Source organism: Gambusia affinis, linkage group LG08 (assembly GCF_019740435.1).
Source record: "Gambusia affinis linkage group LG08, SWU_Gaff_1.0, whole genome shotgun sequence".
Lineage (NCBI taxonomy): Eukaryota > Metazoa > Chordata > Actinopteri > Cyprinodontiformes > Poeciliidae > Gambusia > Gambusia affinis.
In genome coordinates this window covers 24,277,062-24,292,433 of record NC_057875.1, presented here as the reverse complement: position 1 = coordinate 24,292,433, position 15,372 = coordinate 24,277,062, and the positions used below count along the sequence as shown (strand labels likewise).

The following is a 15,372-nucleotide window of genomic DNA, read 5'->3' as shown; positions in this document are numbered from 1 at the left end:
AGTGAGCCTTCCATTTCCACATGTGATTTAGAATTTAGTATCTTATTAATAATGCAAAGCTACATTATATCTTATAGAGGAGGCTGCAAACTGTAAAATCGTCTCAACCAGTTTGGAAAACAAGTGAAACCGGTTTAATTTCAAACTGTTGTTCCAGAATTTGTGGGGAAATCTTCACATTGCTGCTATTTCTCCTTTGAACAAGCGCTTGTTCATTCTAACCATGCAATGTCGAGTTCAGGTTTTCATTTACACCTAATGACTGTGGCATATTGTACATTAAGGAGCTAAAACATGCTTTGACACAAATTTGATAGCAACTCCTAAAAATACTTCTGTGACATTTGGAAACAATTAAGCTGCTGTTTTTCCCACACAGGCAGATTTAAAACCCATCCCTCTATGAAATATTTTAATCTGTTCTCTGGAGTCTGAGACCTTGGCCTGTCTAGCAGGCATGCTAATGCCTTTTTTTTTATTTTATTTTTTCATTCCAGAAGACGAGGCTACTATTCATGTCATAGTAAGGACACGAAAGCTCCCACAGGTCAAATTTACATCCCAGATCTTGGACGGGGCCAATCTGTCAAGGCTTTCCCTGATGAATTCTTCAGTGGTTTGAGCGTCTACAAGTCGATATTGCAGAACTAAATTGAGAACACACTTGTGGAAATTCACTTTTTTACTTTCAGAAAAAGGTTTCTCATTATTTCAACAGTCAAAACATACAAGGATGCACTCAGAATGTGTTATGACTGGACCAGCAATTTAAACTTCATTAATTGCTTTTAGGATGAAGTGCATGCAGGCTCATCTTAGAAATACCAGGCTTCAGGAAGCTCCTGTGGGGATACTCAGTGCTCTGTTTTCCACACTTAATAGACTGCAATTTAGTGCATACACCAAATTAAAAGCACATCAACCCTAGCTTTCATGTGGGAGATTAGAAGCAGGGTTACAAAACGGTAAAATTTTCTTCAGTAGTCACTGGAACTCTGACATATTCAATGTTCAAAAAAGCTTCAACAAGCCAAAGGAAAGTTACATGTCTCTTGTTTAGTGCTGTCAATCAATAAAAAAAATAAAAATGATCAGATTAATCACACTCTTAACGTTTTCAAAAAATGTGCGAGTTTTATTGCATCAAACCAAACGTCAGTCTTACAGGTTTTCATATTCAGAGAGGTTTAAAAGAAATAATTTTGTTTCCAATGTAATTTAGAAATGTTAACAATAACCTGTTAGTGCTTCAGTGGAAGGACAATTCATCACTGCAGTACATAGGCTACATACTTCCTTGGTTTGATCCTAAAGTCCATGAGTTTTTAAAAATAATTTTTGGTAAAACTAACTGCCTTTAGTTTTACAGTAATCTGATTGGAAGGAGGCAGAGAAGACAAGGGAGAGACATGCAGCAAACAAACCAAGGTTGGGAGTCTAACTTAGGAGAACCTTGTCAAGGTCTATAGCCTCTGAATGCGGCACGCCCACTCTAACACCCACAATGTTTTAAAGTGAATTTTTCTCCTCGCTTGTCTTTTCACTCGCATTTGTGACTCTGCATTATTGAACACGGTACAAAGCCAAGTAATGCGCTACTGTGAACGAGGTACACGTCAACAGGAGAAAATAGGTAATGTAATTCATCTGCATTATGCAGTGTTTACATGTTAAACGTTTTAGATTAACACGTTAATGTTGACAGCCCTAATTAAAATTTACATTTTAATGAACATCATTTTTGCAAATTAAACTAAAACTTCAGTTCTAACATCTAGTACAGTAAAAGTTCTAGATATTGGAACTATTAGTAAAAGGTTGGTATTTTTTCAACAAATTATAATTTTCCAGTTTGTAAAGATTACCTTGAGATGATCCTGGCTGATTATGGTATGCTCCCCCTCATAAGAAATGATGACCTCATTGGTTATCACCTCTGGCTCTGAAAGGTAACCTTGTTTAAAAATCTTTATCTTAAATATGCCTTTTTCAGAAAGTTCCTTAGCTCGCACTGTGAATCCAAAGGAATCCTTGGCCTTAAGGCTTTCATAATTGTGCTCATATGAGACGACTCCCTTTTTCAAGTCCTCCTGGGTGAATTGTGAAGCCTCAATCCCACTCACGATAATCCTGCCATCGCTGGGTGGGGACGTTACCTCGAACTTAATCTCGCTATCATCTCTGATGTCCATGTTGGAGTCTGCGCTCAATAGGCTGGTATCTAGGGTCTTGGTACTTCCATGGTCAATGACGATCATTGTGTTGTTCACCAATTGAAGGTAGGGCTCACCAGCTTGGATCTGAAGCATCGCGGTGGTTTTATGAAAGCCGTCTGAAACCTGCAGGGGAAACCGTTCTTGATCTGCTCCATGATGAACAAATAAGATTTTCTTTTCCCTCAGGTCAGCTTGTGTAAAACGGAAAACTGGCTGCGACGGATTGGACGCCGACATGATATTGCCCGAAAGAATTCCTTCTCTGGCATAAACAATTTGAGTGTCATTGAAATTTGAGTCGTCGTCTTTAAACTGAATGACGTTGGTTGTGAGCAAGCGCTGACCCCGGCGGACCACGTTGAAGACTTTATCCACTATCCTCACAGGGACATGCTCATTCTTGAATTGAATCTGTATATTGAAGATACCCGTCACCACTTTTGGACTGTCTGTGTCTTCCTGAGTGGCTGAGAAGTGGAACTCGTCGCTTGTAGTCCTGGAACCATCATGCTTGTAAATCAGCTGACCATGTACAAGATCTTCATTACTAAAATATCTAACTGCCCCATCAAATCTAGGCAGTCCTGGGGTATCCCTTATAAGGCGTCCATGCTTTGGTTCTTGTGTGACTCTATACAAAATGTCTGGGGAAACTGAAAACTGCAGCCAGAGATGGTTTTTGTTCAAAGCTTGCTCACCTCCTTGTAAAACAACAAGATGATTATTTGTCAAAACATAGTCATCTGTTCCAGCAAGTATGCTTATTGGGAAGCTGTATAATGGAGAGTACTGGTCCTCAACAGAGACTCTAAACTGAAACTGGTCATTAGTATCCACAAATCCTTGCATCCGCACTATGTAACTCAAAGCATTGTCCGAAATGTCCTTCTGTGTGAACATGTCACCCTCGTTCAACTCTTTGTCTGATATCTGGAGACTACCATGTGCAGGAGACTTCACAAGAATGTATTTAATTGTTTGCGGATTTGGGTTTTTTCCTTGCACTTCAGCCTGAAGCTTTGTGATTATCTGCTTCTCTCCAGGTTTGGCTTCCAGAGGTTCCAGATATGAAACTTTTACTTTGGGAGGTTGGATCTCAACTCGGAAGAGGTTATTTGTGAGAACAAACTCTCCCAAATGGATGTCGAACAGAATGTTATCCACCACAGTGTTTTCATGGCTATCTGCATCTGTGCTAAAATACCTAATTAGCTCTCGATCCAGATGAAACTGATGAAAACTTGTAACTTGTGTGTACACGCCATCACTTCCCCTAACTCTTAATTCTCCTAACACAGGAGGTTGTGTGACAATGTATAAAATATCCCCATTACGAGGATGAGGGATGACAGCCAGATTCTGAATCCCTATTGACGCATTGCTCCCTTGGACTACGCTAAGGCCAGTGGTGCCGACAATGACCGCATTTGGTTGAATCGCCAAAAACATAAAAGTGTTTGACTGAGTTACTGATCCACCGTCCGACATTTTCAAGGTCATTTCACTGGTACTGCCTGCTTTGTGTACAAAATAGATATTTCCATCTTTCAGTTCTCTGCATGTAAACTCTGAGATTCTTCTTCCTGGTTGCTGACTATTTACAAGGTAACCAAAATCAAAAGAGGGAGCTGAGGTCACAGTTATTACTAACTGGTCACAATTGGAGGCAGATTGACTTATTTTAAGAAGGCTGGGGCTCAAATGAGATCTTCCCTTTTCTGTGATAGGAAGTTCTACAGTGGATCCTGGTGAGGCCCGGCCTGGAATAATTTCCACCGGAATCGAATAACTGTGGGTACCTTTTAGGCACTCTGGAAGGTAGCTGTTACTTAGAACACGTACATATAAGGAGATCTTATCACTGGTTCCTCCATTTCCATCATGCATATACTTGATTTTCTTGTTGACCACATCAAGCAGAGAGAATTTTTCAAAGTTCCTATTGACATTAATGTCAACCAGGCCATACCAGGGATCACCGGTGAGTGTAAAGATAATTTGCGATTGGCTCATCCCAGCAGCGCTGAGGTCAAATGTAGGTCTCAGGTTGTTGATATCAAGATAGGCTTCTTCACCATCAGGTACTCGCAAAGTGGTGATGTTGAGAAGTTTTGTTACATTCCTGAACACCTCAGGTTCAGAATCGGTTGGATAACATTCTTGCTCGTTTAATTGAGGTTCAGCAAATTGAGTCACGAAATCAATGATGGGTGAAGAAGTGGTGGGTCCATCAAAATCTCCATAAGTTGAGTAGTCATAGTCGTCTCCTTCACATTTTATATGGACATCTTTGGTCACCAAAGCATCCTGCAGACCTTTGTTCCGTTGATTTACTTTAATTTCCCCAAAGCATCCAATGAAAGACTCAGATGTGATGAAGTCCTCAAAACGATTCAAGGACCCACTTTCACTAAATACTTCCTTCATCTTCTTCTGGATACCTCCAAAGTACAGGTTTCCTACCAAATCCAGTTTTTGTGATGAGTCTAGAGGAATGGAGGATGACTGGCTGTCTACTTTAAGAACAAAAGAATCTGGGCTAACCTGAATATTGACCCTGTGCCACTGGTCATCATCCAGCTGCACCTGTGTATTTTCAAGTGACTTTAAACCATCTCCTAGATCCAAAACCCCTTTGAGATATCCTTTTACAACACCGATGGCAATCAAATCTGACATTTGGCCATGATGGAAGACAAGTAAAGCATCCTCTATGGTGGTCTTCATTAGAAACTCCAGTGACATTGGAGCACGAATAGATTCACTCCATGTAGAGAAGGACACAAAGGAATCTGGAGTGCTGAAACTGATTGTCTCCCCATCTGCATGCTCAAATTCACTGCTGCAAGATTCCTTGGTGTCTTGGCACTGCTTAAATGCTGAGCTGAGAATGTTGAACTGATGGGATTCGAACTTAACGTCGGTAATGCAGCCACGGAAAGGTGGGATGGCGTTGCTGAGATAGGGAGTGTCCAGGTCACCGGTTCCTCCAAGCCAAATGCCACGGTCGATATTTAGCCTTTCTCCACCAAGATCCACCAGGACGTTTGTTGAAAACAGATTAACTATCGTCATGGTGAGCTTGCCGTCTTGCAATGTCAGAAACACCTGGTGGTCCCTGAGGTTGTTCAACAGCACTTCTTGAGAAGAGGACAGCTTGACTTCTCCAGTTTCCACTTTCATTCGTGCCTATGGGAAGAGGACAAAAGAAGGTCACTAAGTAACTTCAGAACTATATTTTTTCTGAATAACAAACTACAGTAGTTACTGTATATAAAACTGCAATATAAAAACTATTAATTCATAAATTGAGGTCTGCGTGTACAGTATGCATAAAAAGTATATGGACTTTGTGTAAAATATTTGGGGTACTTTTCTTTTTATGTGATGTGTAGTGTTTAATTTACACACATTTAGGTTAAAAAGTTCAACCTTGTTTTCATCAAACCTTCAGATATCCATTTGCAATACTTAGCTGAAATTAGATGGTTTTTATTCTTAGGAAAAGATTTCTGTATTGTCAACCTTCTTCATAGTCCACACATATAAAGACTATGGGAAATGGTTAACTATATTACACAGCCATTACAGCTCATAAATTCCTGCTGCTCCTCCAGTGTTGCTCTGTGAGCTTCTCTGCATCCTCTCTGACGTGTCCTCGCCCTCCCCCCCGATTTTTAATCACATCCAGACCGACGTACAAGTCTTGATAATGTCACTCTCGTGAAATATTTTCTCTACTTGATTATTTCTGTCTTCCCTGTGTTCCATTGTTTTTTGTTTTTTGTTTTGCAACCTATTCCTGACTGATCACTTTTGACAACGAGATCCCACAAATGCTGTGGAAGGAAAAAAGCTCACAAGAACAGCTGGACTGTATTTAGGCTCAATCACAGGCAATTTAAATGACGGAAAGAGGCACAAAGTCCTTTTATACGATGAGCTTGAATGTTAATTCCCAGCCACAGTTATAAGAAACTGTGCACCTTAATGCCTCCACTTTACTTTAATTTCATGCTTATTTTTGTTTTACAATGAATGTAAATAGGCTAAACATGACATTTGAAGTGCGTAAGTTCTGAAATTATTTCTCATTCTCCAGCAAAACGACATGTAACCTAAAAGTTTTTGTCACTGTTCTACCGACAAAATTCTGAAATTTAATTGGGGAATGAGATAAATAAATAGGACTTTCTGGGTCAGAATCCAGGTCCTCCACATGGGAACCTGTCTTTTGAAAATGGGGACATTTTTAACTGTTTTTGCCCCACATCCACAATGAAACAGAGTAGGAGTACCCTAAAAGTAAAAAAAAAAAAAAAAAACAGATGTCAGAGTGAAAATCCCTTCCTTGTATCTTCATATGGACCGAAAACAAGAAAGCATGGACACATAGGCCCAACTCATCACCTGACCTATTACCCTATGATACCAAATACATCATACTCAACAATAAAAAAATAGCAGATCACATGGTCTTCTTGCAGTTTACTAGTTTCATAATCCAATGTTACACAAGAAGAAACTTGACTTTATCACTCCACAAAAAAGATTCAACTTGCAGCCTGGTGCACACCATTCGTGTTTTTTGACCTTATTGCTAACCTGATGTAAAGGCCTTGTCCCATACTTCCACCTACAGGTCTGGGTGAGAAAATAAACCCTGCATTTTGTGCCGTTCTCTGCATTTCTGTGCTGATAAAAATACTGTTTGGAAATATTCCTGTGCGGACAAGTGTTTTTAGAAAACTCCAACGCGTTCCCCATGAGTGTGTGCATGTATCATTTGTCCTATGTGTCAGTATTATAGCATGGCAGATGAAACAGTAGATATTCTGTTAACCTTTTGAAAAAACTCCATATTTAATCGGTTGTCCTATTTTTCCACATGACACCCTTCCCAAAAGCATATATTCCTTCTGCTTCAGTTGAACCTCACCTGTAGTTTCCCGTTCAGCAGCTCCAGGATCAGGTAGTCCTCCATGCCAGCAGCCAGAAGCAGAAGACCACTTGGGCGATTCGTTTTGAACTTCAGAGACAGCCGAAAGGTTACAACATCTTGGACGACTACTATGTTACAGTGGCTGTCCCCAAAGTAAGATTCTGTAAAACATGAAAAGAGAAAACATTAGTTTAACCACGTGTTCAACAACAGTTCATTTTCTTTGAACCACTTTTTCTTTTTTTCTTTTTTTATGTTTTGTCCGTTGAATTTGAACGGACAGCGCAGCTTAACCCTCTTGTTGTCCTAAAATAACATTTAGTGGATCTTTTAGTGAAACTCCCCAAAGATCCACTAACATTTAGTGGATCTATGTTTTGACAGTTTTAACACAGTTGGTTAAGACGACCAGTTGCTTCGTTGTTAGCAAATTCAGGTGCGTGCTACAGCTGCATAAAAACAAAAGGGCCCCTGCATATGATGCTATATGAAGTCACCTGTCAGCTGCTGACTGGCAGTTCTCTGACTATATAAAAAAAATCTGAAAATCAGAGAAACCAATTAGGCCAATATTTTTTGGGGATCTCACATTTGACGTGACCTGATTTCTATTTAATCACACAGCCTCCAGCTACGCGCGGCTGAACAGGAGCATCCCTGGCCTCAAAGGCGTTCTCTGACTGAGACATCAGTCTTTACGCCTGTGGAGGTTTTCCGGGGATATAGAATGCTGTGACGCAGGATTTCCCAGCCTTGACTTGCCTCATTTTCAAGGGATATGCTAATTCAGCCACCTGCCTTGGTTTCTGCTCTTTGGAGCACTTGACAAAATGTAAACCAGGGAGGAAGTCAATTAATTACCAGCGCACATGCTCTGAAAATGAAAATGGACAGCTTCCAAGACCCAGTTTCCTCAGCTAAGACTTTCCACTCTCTTAGCAGGAGATATAAAAGGGAGGCTTTAAATGAGCCACCTGCTTCGCCCTCACAAAGGTGATGGCTCAAGACACAGAAAGTCACTGTGATGCATAGGAAATACTTTTCTGAATCCTTAACTCCAGCGCTTTAGAATATTTTGGAACAGTGAAGCTGATCAAGACAGTGATTTATGAAAGAACATTCCTGTGAGATACTGAGGGTCAAAATGTTCCCTCAGACTCAACAGATGCATCCAGAAGCCTGGAAAAAGGCTTGGCTCGACGCCATACAACAGAAACCCCTCTGACACAACCGTCTCTGGAAAAACATCCGTCACAGGATGACATAAGATCATATAACTTCCACATCCATATCAATTCATGGAAAAATGACATTTTCCCAAGGCTCAAGCCAAAGCGTTTCTATCTGCTGTACATTAGTGTCGTTCTGCCATTTTTACACCATTTAACAGTGCTGCATATTACTGTAAAAATCTTTAAAATCTGCATACAAACATGTATCTATTCTCACCCCTCAGTTTGTATTCCTTTTATATTTCTCATTATTTACTTCAATTTCAGTATGATTGACCATTATTAAACATGGCTGGCACTTTTGAGCCTTTCTATTGCCTAAAAAGTCATTTTCAGTACTTGGATGAAACTTATGTCACATCATTGACTTTGGTCATCTTATTCATACAACTCCAATTTTAATATGGATCAAAATCAGAAACTCAGGACTTTGCTGTTAGTTTCAAACCAGTCGTTAATGGGAAAAAGATTAGCATTAGCTTTTGCTAATTTTCTATGTGTTTAGCTGTTTAGCGATAGGAGAGCCTAGATTCTTTAGCAGATTAGTGTTTAGTGAACTTAACTTTTTGTTTTCTTCGCCCTGGCAATAACGACTGCCAATTTTAGTGTAAACATCCATTCTTCATCGAAACCATAGTGGCCATTTAAAAAAAATATCCACCAGGAAAGGAAAGCACAAAATAAAGAAATTATATATGATTTATATGGCACAGAACTCATAGGTTGTGATTTTATACCAGACTCCATCTAATTGGAAAGTTTAGCGCAACAATGTATTTTACATGACAACCGCTCTTGAGATTCTCTTGGCGATCTCAAGAGAAAATTCAAAAGTTAAAAGTAAACATGATTTTGATGGGCTGCTTCGTGTATGATCTGAAACCAAAGCATTCATCTGTGATAAATATTGGCAAATTTAGAGCAAAACTGAATTGTCCTTGAAGACCATGGTGGCGATCTTGACTTTTTCAGTGACTAACTTTTGTTTTATTCTAAAAGTAGTAAAGCTCTGGGAACATCTGTGCCAAGTTAGGATCTTGTTTTCCCATGTGAAAGATTTTAATGACATTTTCAATTATCTGCTGCACTATTAAGGGAAAGTTCGTCCTTTGTTTCTCACTCTTTAAATAAAACTCCCAGTTCATAGTCTTTGCCAAATATAAGCAAAGAAAAGCCTTTTGATGTCAGCAGCAAGGAAAGCCACCCTGCTATCATCCTGCACATTCCTTTATTTCACTAAGAGGCATTTGCATTTCCTTCCAAAGACTCTCTGTCATCAACAAAGCTGGCGAAGAAGCACACCAAAGAAGCATCCGTCTCACATTCAGCGATGTTACTTTTTAGAGAAGCTCCTCTACATCCGGTCAAATTGAAAATTCAACACATCCCGCTTTGCATCCTCGACAAATTACCCCAGTTCCGTATCGTTCATTTTCAAAATGTCAAATCTGGGTGGCTGTCGTCTCGTTAGCTGGTTCTGGCTGTGCCGTGGGCTGTCTTTTGAACAGGTCAGAGGGTTGCTACTTAGGCAAAGCTATTCGAAATGAAAGCCGAGCGCTAATTACACAATAGCCTCCAGGCTGAAGCTGAAAAATGAGGGAGCGGAGTTCTTTCAAATGCGAGTGCATTAGCAAAGAAATTCACGCCGCGCTTCACAATTTTCAGAAGCCCAGCCGAGCTTTGGTTGGATCGTTCCCCGAGATTTGGAAATAAAGGAGCGAGCGTGATCTCAGGCGTTTCTGGCATTTTTCTTTCCTGGCTCGCTTTGTTTCTCTTGCGTTCGGGGGAAAAATGGTTAATTTTCTCCAACTGTTAGAAACTCTGTCACTAATTTGTGACGCATTACCTCCATGAAAACCGCTTGGATCAAATTATTTTCAGTTACTGTTTCTTCTGGTCCTTTTAAACATCCTCCTTGTTCATCTGTCAAAGGATTGTTTCTGTTACCTTCTGCCACATCTAAAAATAGGTCTTAAGTTGGCATCAGCATTAAATGTAGCACATTTTGTGAAAACTTCTAAGTGTTTTGAACAGTGCATGCTATTGGGAAGAAGAGTGTGCCAGGAGAACAAAAGTCACTTTGGCTGTGACATTTCTGTCTCACCTTTTTGTTTTCCGTACTTGTAGACAAATTCACTATCTTGGACTGGAAGCCCAAACTTTTATTCATGTAGTTAAGTAATCATCAGCTGAATGAATCAGAAATTGAACGTGAGGAAATTTTCATTAGCACAAACGGAGAATCTGTATATTGTAACAAGAGAATAGGGATTGCCATAACATAAGCGTACACCTTTTCTTGTCTCTCGCTGTCTTTTCATCTTTTGCATTCCTGTGAAGAAACTTAAGTCTGCGTCAGAAACCGCCTAGTATGTTTTTTTTTTTTCTTTTGCAGGAAAACACAAAGCCACATTTTCCATCTTGTAAAAGTAGGAGAAGATGTTTGGATATTTTTGGACAATCCTCCATTATCAGAAAAGGAACACCCTGAGTCCTAAGGAGTGGAAAACTTTACACGCCAAGGCCAGAGACTGTGTTGCGTGTTGACTTTTACCCACCTTAAAGAGAAGCTCCTGAAGTTCTTCAAACTATTGAGTCACAATCCTTTATTGTTTGCACAGCAGAGTCTTGTTTTTCGGCCAATGCAGACGGCTAGTATTTCATTACTAACGTCTGCTTTAATTTGCAACGGAAACTGCGTCTTTCCCCCTTTTTACAACGACTGAATGAATGAATCTGTTGTTTCATCCTCCTTTTCCTTCTGTTTTCATGTAATAGAAGTACAGAGAAGTTTAGTACAGAGGAGACTGACTTGCTTTCTGATTTCAAACATGAAATAGATTTCTTGCATAATTTGTTTGTGTAGGCAAGCAGTGAACATGTTAGTCAAGTCATAGATATTGCCACCATATGTAGATTTAAGTGTTTTTTATACATATATTTTCTAACTCAAGACTATTTTACAGAAAAAGACGGACTCTTGGATGTTTTGTTTTTTTCCTCCATACATCTCCTTGTCTAGCTCGGGTAAACCGCCGCTAACGTCACTATAAATAGAGGTCGTTTGGTGAATTTCTTTCCTTTTTTCTGGGCTGTGCCTACTTCAGCCTGGTACAAAAGGCTCGGCATGTAATTACTTAACGACAGGGTGTTGTTAGCCATGGATTGAATTGGAGAGCAGCTCACTTTGTTATGGCATTAACCGTAAGGCAACGTGGTGATTAACGCGTTGAGCAATTACGTCTCTTGCCGTGGGTCAACAGCACTTGTTCCAGTATAAAACGTCAGATTTCCTGCTGGCTCTGGAAACGGTGAATGCAGCCGTAAAAAGGATGGAATACCTGAACATTACAGGCCTCCCAGGTAATCAGTCGACTGAATATGAAGTCGTGGAACGATGACGACTGGAGAAGCACCGAGAAACACTGGGGTTCCATTTTTCAGGGCAATGTGGACGTTTTCACGCTCAGCGGAACTTTTGCGACCCTCAAATCGAATCTATTTCACTTCCAGTTCATCTCTATTCAACCTTCTAAATCGGTATTTACTTGATCAATATTTCACTGGAATTTTAGCAGCATGCTTATTGAAATGTGTCTCTTCAAGCTTTGCGCCTCTAAAAACCGAAATTGTTTTTCATTCTAGTTTGGAAACAGCTGAAACTCGATGAGCGTGGGGGGAGAATGTTGGTGAAAAGCAATCTTCTGGTCCTGACAAGAATTTAGGCCTGGACTTTGACTAAGCCATTCTTACACGCTTTGACTGTAAATTTTGTACTGCAGCCTTAATTGAAGGTGAATCTCCACTCTACTGTAAATCCCCTGTCCACCACAGCATAATGCTGCCACTACCATATTTTATAATAAGACTGTGGGAGAAGGAAAGTGCTACTTTTTCATATGCAACACTTTGTGTACAGGCTAAAATGTTTCATTTTGTGGCCATTAGTTGGTTTGTGGAAAACATCAGTAAGTACTTTTGCAAGGCTTTGTAAATGTGAGGTTCTGCAATGCTTTAGCCTCCATGTGTTAAACTCGAGGCCCGGGGGCCAAATCTGGCCCGCCATAGCTTTTCTTATGTGACCCTTTAAATTGTAGAATTTAAGGTTATATTTTATCAATACAATCAAAGCAGAATTAGATCAATATCAAAAGATGTTTAATATTGTTTAATTCAAGAGGTACTACAGCTACTGTATTTATTAATATTTTAACAATTTAATGGGTTCTACCAATAAATTCTTGCACAACAGATCCTCTAAAGCTGCCGTATGACATTTGTTAAAAAATATTTTTTACATATTTGTTAAAAGTATCATTATATTGTGACAGATAAGCTCTCCTTTGGTCCTGCTGTGATCTGAAGAAATTCACAGCTCTGCTAGAAACGGCCAATCAGAGCCAGGAGGAGGGTCCAAGTGCTGTCAATCACCCTGCCGCTACCGTCCTTCCCTTTGCTGTTTGCTATGCTACAGCTAGCCTGATTCTCAGGCTAGTTAGCTTAGCCCCCGATAAACTGTTTTCCTGGAACCATGAGCTGTTTGACTGTCATTAGCACATTTAGCAGCATTTACACTTGCGTGATTGACATCGCTAAGATCTTGATCTTTTGATGGGGTGAGTTGAATTTCTTCAGGCAGCAATAGTAGCTCGGGAAGGAAATTTATTTATATTTTCTTCACGGCGTTTCTTTCTCATGTTATACTGTAACGACATGGTGAAATTTTTACAAAAAATGTTTTTTTTTAGATACTTATTAAAAGTTACATTCTGCAACTTTAAGGAAATTCATGACCTTGATGTGGCCCAGAAAGAGTTCGAGTTCGACAGCCCCCCCTTTTGTTTGAACATTACAGGTGGAATCAAATATAATAAAAGCTTGACAACCATTTGAGTCTTGGGTGTAAAATAACTTCTGTTATACTTTTCAACAGAAACTGAGTCTTTCCCCCCTTTTCACAACATCTGAATGAATTAATCTTTTGTTTCACATATGTTGAAACCTTCGTATCAAAATTTGGCACGCCGATGAGGTTTTGATGAGGTTGAACAAACACACTGTAAAACATTCAGGAAAGACTCTATAAACCTGCATAATAATTACTGACTACCACAGTTTATTTTTATTATTATTTTTTTTTGCTGTGCTATGACAGTATAACAACCATAAACACCGCATTTCAACAAACCACAGCCTCCGAGCTGCTTTTAATCATGCAGGCAACATGTTTACATGCCTGACTCTGAGCACAGCAGCCTGTTTGTATGAGAATATGTGGCCAGCTCCAGCGCTGTTAAACAGCAGAGGCCTGGACCACAACTCTGCATACCTTGACAGTAGTGCTGCTTTATTAGGGGCCTCCCCTTACAGTCTCCCTCTGCCCCCCACAGACCTTTCACAAGTCACTGGGGATGCACTTTTTACGGCCTTTATGGAGCCGTTTCTCAGACTTGCATATCTCAGCGTGAAAGCGAGCTGCAAATTTTTTACTTTAACCCCCCCGCCCCTTTTTAAGTCCCCATCTGCTTCTGCATCTCTTTAAAAAACACTCCAGTTGCAAGCCAGAAAGAAGAGGTACGACACTCAGACAAAAAAAAAAAGGCTTATGGAGCCACAGCGGGAGGTTTCCTCCAATAACTTTTCAAGCTCTCTCTGTGAAACTCACATTTACACAACACATAAAGGGAGGGGTGCAGAAAAGAAAAAATATGACCTTTCTCTTTGAAAAGGAGAACGGCAAGGGAGTGTAATTTTTACCTCCGGAAAATAGACCAGTAGGGGGAAAAAAAGGTAAAAAAATGCGTGGAAAAGAGGATCTAAAAGACTCACTGTTGTTTGAGGTTGGTGCCGGTTTTTTTGGAAGAATGGCGTCAGAAAGGCTTCTTGACAAGTAAATGGACATAAAATGGCTGTAAGAATCTTATTGTGTTGAAGCCAGACAAACAACAGGAGAGATGTTCGTTTGTCACCTGGCTGCGACGGCATCGAGAAGAGGAAATCCGTAGGGATCAGAGGTTAGAAGGTGAAGCTCAACTCCCAATCAAGGCAGGAAAGGACAAAATCGTCTCGCCTCGCATCGAGGAACCGGCTTCGAACCGTCCCACGTTGCCTGGAACAGCAGCCGGCGAAGAAATTACTATCAAACGTCAGATTTCCTTTCGGTTTCACGCTTGCCTCAAGTTTGAGGGAAGAGCGAACAAAGGAACAGTGAGAGTTTGAAAGCTCCCAACGAGCTTTTGTAATAGAACATAATCAGATTCAACACCAGGAATCAGTGGTGAATAAAACATCTTTGGTTTTGTACCTTGTGAAAGATATTCATATCGCTTCTGGCGTTTACAGCAACAAAGTTTGAGGTATTTTATTGGGGTTTGACCTGACGGATCAATACATGTTTGTTTCTAAATATTAATCTGGACAGTGTGAATCCATATTCGACTCTCCTTTATTCACTACTTTACAGAAGCACCAATAGGTGCAATTACAGCTGCAAGTATATTGGAGTATTCTTTCAGTTTCAATTGAATTTATGTCTAGACTTTAACTGGGCCATTCTGACTCTTCAGTTGTGTCTCTGGTTGAGTGTTTAGCTCACAGATGAGCCACATTTTCAAACATTTTACAGCCTCTGAGGCTTTTCTCAGGGCTGCGTTCAACAATCTATCCACTAATCTACTCTGACCAGCTTCCATGTCTCTTCTCAAAAAAGGCAACTGCACTTTGATGCTGCCGCCGCTGTGATAGGTTTCTGCCACACATAAGAGCTTTTCATGTTGGTTAGAAACTGTAATTTTGGTTTCATCTGAGCAGAGTGCCTTCATCAGCATGTTTTCCAAGGCCCTTTATGGCTTCTAACAAACTACAAATGGGCATGACTCTCTTTCAGGTACAACTTCCTTCTTGCTATTCCACCAGATTTGTTAGTTGCATGACTAGTAGTTGACTTTCTGTTGTCTTCTACGAACTTCAGGATGTTGATTAC

The 15,372-nt window shown here is 40.1% G+C and overlaps 2 protein-coding genes across 3 annotated transcripts in view; one reads left to right on the top strand and one right to left on the bottom strand.

Annotated features, from left to right (window-relative positions):
• snx33 (sorting nexin 33) overlaps positions 1 to 15,372 on the top strand; it is a 190,307-nt gene that overhangs the window by 72,168 nt on the left and 102,767 nt on the right. The gene's annotated exons all lie outside the window — the stretch shown is intronic.
• The window catches only part of cspg4 (chondroitin sulfate proteoglycan 4), an 88,657-nt gene that overhangs the window by 25,902 nt on the left and 47,383 nt on the right, over positions 1 to 15,372 (bottom strand). Inside the window, exons 2-3 of the mRNA XM_044125396.1 lie at positions 7,156 to 7,319; positions 1,866 to 5,405 (exon numbers count right to left, since the gene is read on the bottom strand). Coding sequence (XP_043981331.1) covers positions 1,866 to 5,405; positions 7,156 to 7,319 — 3,704 coding nt within the window. The remainder of the gene's footprint in view (positions 1 to 1,865; positions 5,406 to 7,155; positions 7,320 to 15,372) is intronic.